Source organism: Chiroxiphia lanceolata, chromosome 7 (assembly GCF_009829145.1).
Source record: "Chiroxiphia lanceolata isolate bChiLan1 chromosome 7, bChiLan1.pri, whole genome shotgun sequence".
Classification (NCBI taxonomy): domain Eukaryota; kingdom Metazoa; phylum Chordata; class Aves; order Passeriformes; family Pipridae; genus Chiroxiphia; species Chiroxiphia lanceolata.
The window spans coordinates 7,599,062-7,611,843 of record NC_045643.1 but is presented as its reverse complement, the minus strand read 5'-3'; the positions used below and the strand labels follow the sequence as shown (position 1 = coordinate 7,611,843).

Here is a 12,782-nt window from a genome sequence, read left to right as displayed (position 1 = left end):
AGGAATGAGTCAATGGCACGTGAAGGGAGAACAAGTAAATCTGAGTCTTTTGGCCTCCCTAGTATGCAATTTTATTTGTTAAGGTTTTCATGAGGGTTAGGGTTGGATGTTTAGTGTGTTAACATAGCAGAGAACAAAGGTCAACAAGGTCTGATAAAACTGACCCTGCTTTTCCAGAGCTGTCTGGAGCATTTGTCTTCAAAAATATGCACTGGAGATGTTTCTGGAGAGGATGGGTCATAGTAGCAAGGGAAATGACCTGAGCTATGGGGCTGCAGTCTGAAATCTGAAAGACACCAGGGCAAATGAAACAAATTCCTTTAGAAGGGCCTGAACTATAAAGTGATAAAAAATTAACCTGGATTTGTAGAAAATTAATTATGTCAAATCAACTTCCCTAAGCAGGGTAATTATTTAAGGGCATAAAGGAGAAGCATGAGATGTTACTATAGGTTGACTATAAGGCTCTTGGCATGTCTGTACATGACATTAAGTGAAACCTTGGGTCAGATCTAGTCCTTGTCAAAGGAATGTACTGTTGTAAAAGGAATGAGAAATAACTTAGAAAATGAGACAGCTGGAAAGGATCTCAGCTGGTCTGTTCCCATCTAAGACAGCATATCTGTTTTTTTTAAAGGGGGAAAAGCAGTTCTGCAGGAGTCTGTATTGCCTGGCTGTCAAAGTGCAGGGAGTGAAGGCAGTTTCATGTGAGGTTAGACTGAAAATATTGATGATGAATAGGAGACAACTTGTCAAAAGTAAATAACAGTACAAATAAATGAGGAATACCACACCTGGGAAAAAAGAAGTTACTATTACAAAGTAATAGGACGGTCCAGATAGTGATCTGAGGTTTCATTTAGTCAGTATTACATAGCTGAAAAAAGCAAACTTAATTCCTCAGTGTAGTAATAAAAGGAGTGGTGGAAGTAATAGTTCTGCACGGTGCTGTTAAGGCTGAGCTGGAGTGTTGCCTTCAGTTGCTGAAGATCCATTTTAACCATTCTTCAGGGAAGTGTTAGAGAAATTCAAGGAGCCTTAAAAAAGAAAAGCTAGTAAAAACTAGAAAGGAGCCAAGCTGTGTGAGAAGGCTTTAGAAGTACTTCAAACCATTTCTTCTTGAAAAAAGAAACTTGGATGTTTGCCGTCCATTTGGGGTGATAATACTGCATTTCAATAGAGAATCTAAGCGTTTCTTTTCCCAGAAGTGTGTTCCCAGCTTGGCTCTAAACTGATTTCCAAGTTAATTTGTTTAATTTTTCATGGAAGCCGCTGTATAGTAGATGATAAATATTTTGCTTGGAAATTGAATCAGATTGGTTTTAATGGATTTTCATTTCAGGAATGTATTAAAACTTGGACTTCAGAACTTCATTTGCATAGAAATGCTAATTAAATTTCCACTAAAACCCCCACCTCAAACACACAGAGTGCTTCCTGGTTTTCAGTGTTAAACCAGGGCTCACTGTGAGGTGATGCCAGAACAGTGAATTGCTGGAGAAACCTGAGCTTTTAATGGTATTGATTGAGGTGACTTTTGGGTCTGTACTCTCTTCTTCAACATTGCATTTCCAGACTAAAAACTGAGTTGTGGTGATCGTTTTGTTTTATTCCCGGAGCTGCTGCCATAGGGATTTGAAGCATCTCACCCTGCTTGAGCTTGTTTTTCCTCCTCTGAGGGAAAACAGCTCGATGACAACGAGGCTGGCCATGAGGAGGACAGCTGAGCCAACCCAAATCTCTTATTAGCCTTTGGACTGCCATGCAAAATACTGGGATGTGGCAGATGGCCATTGCCTGGGCTTAATTTCGATGCTCAAAATTAAAAAGAAGAGCTAAAAAGAAGAGAATTCATACATCACTGCATGCTTACTATGCTGAATTTCTCAAATATAAATTTAGAATGAAGTCTTTTGCTACAATTTCCTGTATTTTAACTGCTTAGCTGCCTGAGGTATAAGTAACTATAGTGATATATATCTTTGATTGTAGTCTCTAATCCCCTTTTTGTCCTGTGTTCCCCTCACAGAGCGTTTGAAGAGATGGGGGCTATAGAGCAGTGATGATAGGGGAGGCAAAAAAAAAAAAAAAAAGAGTCAAAAAAAGCAGGCAGGAGTATCCTTGACATTTTTGGCTGGTATACAGGTACTGACACAAATGTTCGTGTCCTCATGTTTGAAAACATGACCCCATCCTGCACTTCTCCTGTTCCTGGTGTATCTTTGAAAAGTTCTGTCTCTGCCTTTGCTTTTTGTAAGTGATGACATTTGCTTAAAAATTCCCTTTTGGGTCTGCGTCAATTTTTGTCTCTCCTTTTTTTCTTTCCTTTTTCCTTTCCTTCAATAACAGACCAATGGTTATGAGGAAGACGTGTATGGATCATCCCAGAGTAGAAAATCTAGCAGGGTTAGTAGATGATTTATATTGCTATAAAATTATATTGCTCTATTTAATGGGATTAAAGCTAATTAGCAAATTCTTTCCTGTGGTAAAGCAGGCTTTTCCTGTGTTGCATGTTGTGGGTTTGAAGTTTGTCAGACATGGAGGTGCAGCACTAAGCTGGATGGGAAATAAAAAACGAAAAATCAGGCCATGAGTGGGAAGGGAAGTCTCTGAATTTGGTACAAGTAGAACTTGGAAGGCAGAACTGCTTAACTGGTAAGCAAAATTGGGTAAAAGTTAAAATTGTGGCAAGAAATAGATTGGCAGCACCTGGCATGGAGGATTTCCACATGCTGGACAACAGAATGATTGTTATTCAACTTTGTCAAACGTGCTCTTGTCAAAAAAAAGCTTAATTATTAACTCCATTGTGCCTATGCGGGTCACAATGTTCCCTTCTGTTCCAGCACAAGTGTTGTGTGTCAATTATAGCAGCTCGTCGTTCTCCTTTGTTAAATATTGGGGTTTGTGCAAATGATTTAAAGGGACTGCCTGAAGCAGAGCCTGGGGGGCAGGGAGGGAAACTGTTTGGGTTCTTTTACTTGCCTTTATTTTAGCAAGGCCACACAAAAGCTCAGAGCCTGGTGATCTTTGTGCTATCAGTACTTGTAAAGAAATTTAGTGGTATGCAGACTAAAGCTCTGTTTCTGGGGGGAGAATAAATTCCCTTTCAGACTCCATTTAGCCAAGTGTTTGAGCAATACATGCTAAACATGAAATAGAGTTCAGGGGGTTACTTTGTAAGCATGAAGTTAAGCAGATGCTTGGATAAACAATGAAACGGGACCTTATATTTCATGTCCATTTTAAATTGTTGCTGCCATCTAGTTTTATGCATTTAGCTTGTGTATGTTGATAAGAGACAATGAAATACTGTTGCTTAAACTGTTAACAAAACAGCATGTCCTGTTGTTGGCACTCTTGCTGGACAGTTTGACGAGTTCAAGGAGCTTTATTGTGCAGTACTTGTGACAAATGATGTTCTTATTCTTTACTGACATACTCCAGTGCTCCAAGGGCTGCAGGGAGAGCAAAAGACCTGCAGGATTGTCGTCCAGGGAAAAGGAGTTGTTTGGCTTCCATTCAAGTAATTTAAAATCATCATGATATTAGGGTTTGCAGTAAGTAGGGAGGTTTAGTCTGTGTAGAGCTTCATTACAGCAACATCATTAGTTCCTGGCAGTTTTCATTACTAAAGGTAATTCGGATTAATCATTACTTAGGAGGCAGAGGAAAGTTCGGGGGTAACTCAGAATAGCTGAAACCCAGTTGATGCCAGTCTGGCTAGTGTTCACCTCTCTAAAAAGCCCAAATCTAACCATAAAGATGTCAAAGTGACAGTGAAAAACGAGAGGAAAATTCTTCAGGTTGCCAGGGAAGGGATGACTCTGCTGGTAATAGTTGTTTCCAAAATAGATGTCCAGTAGATGTCTAAGTTACTGAACGGACTGATCTCCATGTGAACACTGCATTTGTAGTGCTACAGGTTGATTCCTTAAATGTGATTAATGCCATGAGTTTAGGTAGTCCACATGCAGATTACAGGCTCTCTATGTGAGAATGAAAGTAATTTCTTAAAGCTTAGTTTAGTTCAGGTTTCTTTTCAGTGAAAGTCTTATTTTACAAACATTGATTGAAGGGTTTTCATCTGTGGGTTGGTTATTTTTGTGTTTCTTTCTGAGGCTGGACAATGATTTGCCTTCAGTCTGTGCCTGTGGGTGTTGTGTGTTACCCACACATCTGTTTGCTTACAGTGACAGAAGTCCAGTGTCAAGGGCAAACAAGTTATTTTAATTTGTCATAGATCTCCCTCCTTTGTGAATGGACTTAACACCTACATGGATCATAGTGATGAGGCAAAGATGAGTTAGGGCTTGTAAGAAGTTGGCTACTGAAAGCAGAGTAGCTTGGTTGCCTAGACCGCCCTAAAAATTACTGGAGAAGTGCAATGTCAGAGAGCAGCTGGAAAAGGAGGGCTCTGGAGTGTAGCAAAGGAGGTGAAGGTGTGAGATCTTCCAGAACAACCGTTCCCACCAGCCTGCACACACCCGTGGGAAAATAAGAAATATAAACAGTGCCTGGGAGGCTTTGACAATACCTTTGCAACTTCTTGCAGAAGACTGAGTGAGCACCCGAGTCATTTCGGGTGGGTGGGGATGTGAGGAGGCAGCATTTCCTCCCCGTCCCTTCGTGCTGCAGCGTGTGCTCACCCCTGAGCACCCCTTCCTGGTGAGCTTTATTCCCTGCCACTTGGCTCCAGGTGCAGCTGGCCCTGGTACAGCACAGAAACTTCCTTAGCACATCTCAGATGTACTTTTAGGCTGCTCTTTTTTCTGAAAATAAGGAAAATGCAAAGTATACTTCCTACTATGCCTGTATTCTCCTGATTCCTGTGGCTCTGTAAAATGCATAATGTCTTATATGTGCATTTCCAACCTGCATTCAAAAGACCTTGACTTACAAATTTAATATTCCTGCATATTAAAAGCAGCTGTTTATAACAGCTTAAGTTTTTCACAACGTCTTGTTGCGTGTTCTATTTAGACACGTAACATATCCACAGGGGCTTCTCCTAAAGCTTTTGGGAAGCCAAAATACTGAGTTGCATTCTGTTATAAATACCCTACTGCTGCCAGCCTCCCTGGCAAGCCCCACGTGCTTGTGGTGAGGTGTTTGCACAGCGTAAGTTCTCACAGATAACACCTGGCAGTGGATGAGCTGACCTGTCATCCTACACTCCATACAGGTGCTGGGGAATGCATGCAGATGTTGTATATCATACTGGACAAACAAGGATTTCAGAGGGTGAGGGTGATTTTTTAAGTCCACTGGAGTTGTAAGTCAGTCACTAGTAGTACTGTAAGTGTTTAACTTGGAGTTGAATAAAGATCTCCCTAATTTTGGGGAGACAGAGTAGGTGGACCAAAGTCCCGGGTTGGCTGGATGCAAGGTAGGAAGCTGCATAAAAGAAGGGGTTTAATTTAAATAAGGTGTTTGATTTAGACAGTCTCACTTCCTGCAGAAGAGTTTCCACTTCACTCAGCCTTGCCATATCTGACAGTGGGCTACCCACATTTCCTGCTGGGCACACCCAACAGTTTAGGTCCCTGGCTTTGCTTTGTATCTCCCAGCATCTCACCTTCTCCTGCATCTCTTGTGGGTGTAGCTTATAGGGCATAAGCTCCTCAGGAACTCTGAAGGAAGTTGACCAACTCTCTGACCAGTGCATTTTTCCAGTGCCTGAGAGGGCACACAGTTCTCACACACCCTCACAGCTTTAATGCAGTTCTCTCTTATTCTGGTGCCCGTGACCAATTTGACTCCTTGCAGTTTGTAATCACTTGATTTACTTTTTACTTCCCATTTAAAGGAATTGAGAACTCGGCTTCATGTTACGAAGCCGAGTTCTCAAGGATTTTTTGTTTGTTTGTTGTTAACACAGGCTTCCTACTACTCTGATCTGGGTCTGCACAACAGCGGCTACGCTTCCACATCTCAACTTTCTTCTCAAAATGGAAATTGGGTCTGTTGCCCTCTGGCTTCATCTGGCCTGGACTTGTCCTGACTTCATTTGGATAATACAACCTCTTGTACTTAGGAATCAATTTGGACCAATTGTCAAGAGACTGTAGCTCTTTTAAGTAAAACTTAAAAAAAACCCCACACCAAAACCAAACCAGACCTTTTAAGATTGGAATGAGTCATGGAAAACTGCTTTAAAAGGAGCACAATCAGTTTTCCTTTGCTGTTCCTCCCTTTCCTACAGTTACTTTGACTGATATTGGCTTCAGTTGGAAAAATAAGAGAAATCTTAATTAACTGAAGTTCTCTATTTGAGGCAACTCCTCTGCTCATTATGTCAGTCTAGCAAGCTTAAGACAATCCAGTCTGCATGAAGTGAAATTACAGGGAAGCAATTCCCAGACTGCTAGAAGAGAATCACTGAGGCTGTAAAATCCCCAGGAGGTTGGATTGTCCCGTGTGTGGGCAGAGCTTGGCCAGCCCCGTGCCAGCAGGCAGTGCTCAAGCAGTGCTCCGGGCCCACAGCCTGTCCTGGCTGGGAGCAGCAGTCAGGAATATCACGGTGCAGTGATGGGATACTGCAGATGTGTGTGTGGGGGGGGACTTGCAGCAGGACCTTGCCTGCAAGCCTTGGGCTGGGGACCACTGCTGGAGTTTCCCTTGCACCTAATTCTGCCAGATACAGCGTGTGCTCTGAGTTTAGCTGCTGCATCTTGGGAGTTGTGGTTACTAACAGCAGAACCACTTGTTTCATGCTCTGACTTAAGTATTTGTAATTTTTTCCTGAACTATTTGGATTTTCTCTGCATTTGTGGATAATAAAATACACAACAGTTGATCTTATATCTGTGTGAAACACTTAAACTGTGTATCCTAACACTTCTGTGTAGCTTTTTCTCTGGCTTTGGTTGAAGTGGGGAGAAACACCCTTTCTGGCTCCTGTACACAAGTGTGTGAGACAATAACAACTTGACAACCTAAAACTGAATTACACTGTTTTGCTTTTGCATGCTGCCGTGTCCTCCCTTCCTGTAGGAAATGCTCGTGTCTACTTGGTATTCTTAGTCTTTGGGAGCTGAGAGCTAATGCTTTTATGGTGCAGATGACTAACATTCTCTATAGTGGGTTTCCTTCTGTTGTAGTGCAATGATCCTAATTTCTCACCAAGATGGTCAATTCTGCTGTAGGCGCCTTTTTTTTTTGTTTCAATTTTCTCTGCAAAAAAAAGTTTTGTGCTTGTCTTCCTCAGCCCTCCCTGCTGTACAGCGATGCCCTGCCAGCCAGAAGTTACAGGGTTTGTTGTACTAATGCTTTAAACACAAGTTCTGAAGCCACTCACCTCCAGCCATGCACATGTTGTCTCTTACCTGTCTGTGGTTCCTGTTGGGTCCATTTATCTCATTCTGTGATGTCCAGTCCATCCGACTGCATGTGTGCAATGCTGTTTGTACAGGCCTGGATTTGCTGATCATTCCTTTAATTCCTGTTGGAACTGTGGGGTTGTGATGCTGTCACGGGTATCTGTCTGTCTGGAGATGGTTGTCTTAGTTTCCATGTATGAGCAGGAGCAGGACAGAGGCAACATCAATTCTTTCTGGTTGTTTAACAACTAAAAAAAAAATCGGTTTGCAAATTTTTTTAGGCAAATAGCACCACTTTTATTTAAAATGAGCTTCTCAGAACTTTTTCTCAAAGCTTAGCGTTTCTACTGCCCTTGTGTTTCCTAAGCCATGTATCTCTATGCTAAACTGGAGCCAATCTTAAAATACACATTTTCTTCCTCTTTTTTTAGTTTATTAAACTGGCTAGTGAGTGAAGCTCATCAGGGGTGAGTTTTTCCTCTTATTGCCAGCACCAGAAATGAAGGTTTAACAGATAGAAACAATTTAAGAATTGATGTAGCCGTTTTGTTGACAGGCAGTAAAACTGTTGAATTGAATTGAGTGTTGACTTTAACCCCTGGGAGAAGGGTTAGAAGTGCACGATGTGTGATGGACTCGGGGTGTGTGTCAGACTCTGCACGTGCCTCGTGGTGTTTCCCAGGTTAGACCTTCCCTTGCATGTTGCTTGTGGTTGCACACAGGAGATGTCCCAGTCCTCTCACATCCTGCTCATTCCCTCACGTCCTCCACGCTGCACCGTGTGAGTTTGGAATTCTGCAGCCTGAAACGTGACCTGCCACTCCTGCGCTGACTCTGTGTTTCAATTGTAGGCGTCTGTGTACGAGGAGAGCGTTTACAGCGGGAGCCGTCGGTATAGTGCCCCTAGTTCTCGTGCTGTAAGATGTTTTCTGCATTTCCCTGCTGTGTGTCTCTGTCCTCCCTTTATCTGTATGTACCAGGACTCAGCCTTTTCTGGGCTGAGGAGCATTTAAGATGAACTGTGTGAGATCCAGAGCCTGCTGCTGCGGGCATCATAAGTAGGAGCACCGTTTCCAGGAGACTCCATGGAATAAAAAGTGGGTGGTTTATCTGCAGAGAGGGGAATACGGCCCTGCTTCACAGTTGGTTTGCAGATAAAACACCTTGGAAAGGTGGTACGTGAAGTCCTGTCCCTCGCTGAGACTTGATTCTTCTTTGGAAAACTGAGAAAAATGCAAGTCCAAAAAATAATTAACAAAAAAGTTAAAAATCAGTTCAACATTAGCAATCCTATGCTAGCGTGAAGCAAAGGATTTTTGTGAACAAATGGCTTGCTTGAGTTTGTTTCTTGGATTTATATTCAAATAATATTTTATATTCATATACATGCCAACTCATGACAAGGCTTCCATATTACATGTTCCTGAGAGCGGAGAGCTCTATCATTGATGGGGAGCAACAATATGGGGAATAACAGTGTAAGTTGTTTCCTTTCAAAAAACAGAAACTGCAGGACTTGGTTTACAGATTAGAAGGCAGAAAATGCCTTCACCTCTTCTCAGAGAGGGCCTTTGTGTCATGGTGGGCATTCGAGCCAGGTGGTACAGCTGCTGCTGTTGTGCCCACCTGGGAAAAAAAAATAAAAGCCAGTCTTCTTTTGATTCTTAAATCCTGCCCTGGGGGCCCATTGATTATAAAAAAGACCCCAACCAACCAAAAAGACCCCAGCAAACAAAAATCCACCATCTAAGACCGTAAGAGTAAAAAGACTCAGGACAAAGCATTGATGTTAATTTAACCTTAAACATTACATTTTTATTAGCCTGGAGGAGGAAACGCTTCCCAGAATGCTTACTGAGCACCTGTTAGTCTTTAAAGGGCTGCACCATCCTCTTGCAGTCCCATTGTTTCATTAGTTGTGCTGTGCATCTTCCTACTGATGTTAAGCTTCAAATTGCTTTTTGTTTCACAATTCTGCCTTGATTTCCTTTGTCTGCCTCAGAAAATTCATTGATACTGACCCGTTTGCAGTGTTGTGGCAGCAGCCTGCAGTTCAGTGAGTTTGCCACTGAGGCTGAGCTGGTTGTAGCCCTGTGTTTTTATGGGATGTTGTCTTACGTTTGGGATTAGTCCCTCGGAGGTCCAGATGATGCACTGCTGCTCTGGGGAAAAGTCATTTACAGCAGGCTCTCAGCCCAGGAACTGTTTACAAGTCTTTCACCCACTGTCAGTGGCTTGAACAGGGAACACTCAATAAAACTCTGGTGCTCATTCCCCTTCCTCCATCCCAATCCCACCCGGTGCCACAGGTATTTGGAAGCCTGTGTGTAACCCAGCTTTTCCAGCTCCTGTTGAATGGTTGCCTGTAGTAATGAGAGAGTTGAAGTAGGAGGGGTTTGCTTCCAAGGGAATGACCTTGTCACAATTGCCAGGTTATCTGTGGTTATTTTGATGTCTCTGAACCTTGCAGCACTTTTAACATGTAGAGGGAGTGCTATTTGGGTAGCTGTTCCCAAAGAATGTTTTTGGATGGTCAGGTGAATGCAGGGGGTGAGGCTGAACCTGGCTTTGTTTGGTCTCAGCCAGCTGAACAAGTGCACTTGCTTCCATACCCTGCCCTGCAATGCACAGAATAAATAGGCCCTGGAAGCATTAATGTTGGACTCATCAGTAATTAATACTTTTTCCCTGTCATGTGTTTCAAATTTATTCTAAACCCTTCTTAGGTTAAACATAAACCACCGGTGATGGCCAAGGCTTCTGTGCTCAAACTGCTTAATAAGAAAAGAGAATATAAATTTTTACTTCAGTACTTTATGTCTTTCATTTAGGAATTAGTGTGACTGACAGCAATTGTAAAAAGTGTGCAACAGAGTTCTATATTATGCATATTCTCACCTCTGAAATGAAGCTCAGGTGCATGAAGCCAGTGTCACGTCATGTGAGACATAAAATCCCAGAATAGTTTGGGTTGGAAGGGACCTTAAAGATCATCTCATTCCACCCCCTGCCATGGCCAGGGACACCTTCTACAAGACCAGGTTGCTCCAAGCCCCGTCCAGCCTGGCCTTGAACACTTCCAGGGACGGGGCAGCCACAGCCTCTCTGTGCAACCTGTGCCAGGGCCTCCCTCTGAGTGTATCTGAGGACATGGCTTGGCCACGTTCTGCCCTGCCTGAGGGGTTGCTAAGGGCTGTATACCTTGCACGTAGTGCTTTGTGGTTAGTAACTAAGCTTGTGGTTGTATTCTAGCTGGGGTTATTTCCAGCCTACTCTCTTACCACTTATTAGTACTGTAAGTTTAATTTCCAGTCAATGCTGTGCTGCTTTGTTAGTGTGACTAATGGTGCTGAAACAGCCCTCCAGTAGCTTGGTGAAGGCCTGGTTGTCTCTGCAGCTGAGAAGTCCAGAGATTCCTGTAGTGGTCAGGTAACATAATAAAAGAAACCTTAAGAAAAGACAGAGTATGTGCATCTTAAAAGTATTATAATTCCTTGGATTTCTCCATTTTTGTATCTGAGGAAAAGTCTTAATCACCTATAAAATAAACTCATTATTTCCAGAATAAGTTTTAGTTTTATTTCTCTGGCACTTTAATTTCCCTTCTCTACTTCCATTGCATTATAACCTCTGGAAATAAAACAGTATAGACACATTCTTTGTGCTTGTCAGCAACAAGCCAGCCCTGTGTGTTCTGCATCACTGCTTAGATGTTTGCTTTTAAGAAGGGCTAAGACTTTCTTTGGCAGGAGATGAAGACTGCAGATGCTGGAAAAGCAGGAGAGATACTCAGTCTCTGAGATGGTCTCAGTTTTTGCTTTAATCCTGGATGGATGGATGTTTCTTGCTTTGGCCTGTGGAACATGGATTCATTTTATACGTGCACAATGTTGGAAACATGGGAAAAAGATTCACCAGAGAACCTCAGAGCTCTTGGAAAGTAGGATGGAGCTTTTTGTATAGAGACTGAGGGTTGCTTACTTGTGACTGGTACCTTAAGAGATATAAATAAATCATTAGTATTCTGTCATTCAAATAATTTAATCAAAACTCTACCTGATCTGTCAATGGACTTACTACTTGCCTTAAATTTTAAATTAACATTTGAGGTGTCTGCTCTCTTTCACTGCTGTTCCTTTGTCCAGCTGCATGAAACCATTTTCGTAACTAACTTCAGATATAATGCTCTACATCCTCTCTTGCTTCTCTTCCCAGTTCTAATGCCTTTCTCTTTTCTCTGCTTGCTGTTCCTGGTTTACCTGCGGCAGCCTTCCGAGTACAGCTGCTACCTTGGTTCGGGATCTCGGGCATCCTCAAGAGCCAGCTCTGCTCGGGCCAGTCCAGTGGTGAGCTCCTCTGTTTATCTTTGTCCCTGAACTGTTTCATTCCTCTGTTCTTCAAGGTCTGTTTTGTCCTAAGGGGTCACTGTCCCTCATGAGACAGTTTCTTATGGTATTAATTGGACCTTCTGGGCAACGCTTAAGACAAAGAAGGGGTGAACCAGATGAGACGTTACAGAACCAAAGTAATTTTGGTGCAGATGCACATGTTTTTACAACAGAAAGTACAGTTTGGACTCATGTGACAGCACTAAGTTTATTTTAAGTTGGGCATGAAGCACACTGGCAAGGGTATTACGAGAAAGACTGGTGCTAGTACTGCATCTCCTTCGGGGATTAAAATCAGGAAACTCTAAATCTCACTGCAGCATTTATGCAGTTTAGTTTCTCTACATCAAGCAGTTATTTTGGTGTTGTGTTGCTGCAAAGCTGCAGGGTTCTCCAGAGGTTGAATTTGGACATGTTTATGGGTCTGTAGAGTACCAGGCACTGAAGACCCTTGAGCATGGTGAAGTGCTAGAAGGATAACATGTACCCAGCGTGAATTCCTAAATTGTGGCTGAGCAGGGCTCAAATACTAAAGGCTTGTCCAGCATCTGCTGTTCATAGATACGAAGTAACTGTCTTCTGATTTTTTTTTAGTGGCGTGCTGTGCTTTCTCTTTGCGGTTGTTTCCATTTTGCTGTTTACAACTCTGAGTATCTTCCCTGATTAATTCCCGAGCACGGGCTGATAGTGTGGTGACAGTAGCAGAGTGCAGCAGGACGTCTCTTAGAGGAAATGTGCAGCTTACGGTCTATAAGAACATTAATTTTCCATAGAGAGTGGGTTTTGAAGCATTGCACTGAGTTTCAATAAACTGGCTTTGCTTCATGGAAACCTTCCTTCTAGGGAAGTTTTACTGTGCTCTTTCTCCTGGGACCTGTCATGTGTTACCTGCCACATCCCCAAGAAAAAGTGGTGAGGAGGGTGTAAATTAACACACACAGCATGCTGCTCTAGTCATAACATCCCGCTGCCTTTGCTGAGGAGCTGGAACTTTAATGCTGTAAATGTTGCCTTAAGGACCAATTAAAAAGGAGTATCTGGATCGGCAAGAAAGCTGCCACAGCAACAG

General features: G+C 42.6%; 1 protein-coding gene across 11 annotated transcripts in view; it reads left to right on the top strand.

Annotated features, from left to right (window-relative positions):
- LRRFIP1 (LRR binding FLII interacting protein 1) overlaps nucleotides 1-12,782 on the top strand; it is a 111,964-nt gene that overhangs the window by 66,260 nt on the left and 32,922 nt on the right. For 2 of the 11 annotated variants that reach the window (XM_032693940.1, XM_032693930.1), the window contains exons 9-12: nucleotides 2,350-2,406; nucleotides 7,214-7,258; nucleotides 8,177-8,242; nucleotides 11,594-11,671. The exons of 4 other annotated variants lie outside the window; for them this stretch is intronic. In XM_032693940.1, coding sequence (XP_032549831.1) covers nucleotides 2,350-2,406; nucleotides 7,214-7,258; nucleotides 8,177-8,242; nucleotides 11,594-11,671 — 246 coding nt within the window. Of the gene's footprint in view, nucleotides 1-2,349; nucleotides 2,407-5,884; nucleotides 5,966-7,213; nucleotides 7,259-8,176; nucleotides 8,243-11,593; nucleotides 11,672-12,782 lie in introns of all 11 variants that reach the window. 5 more of the 11 variants (XM_032693939.1, XM_032693929.1, XM_032693931.1 and 2 more) reach the window with 4 other exon arrangements.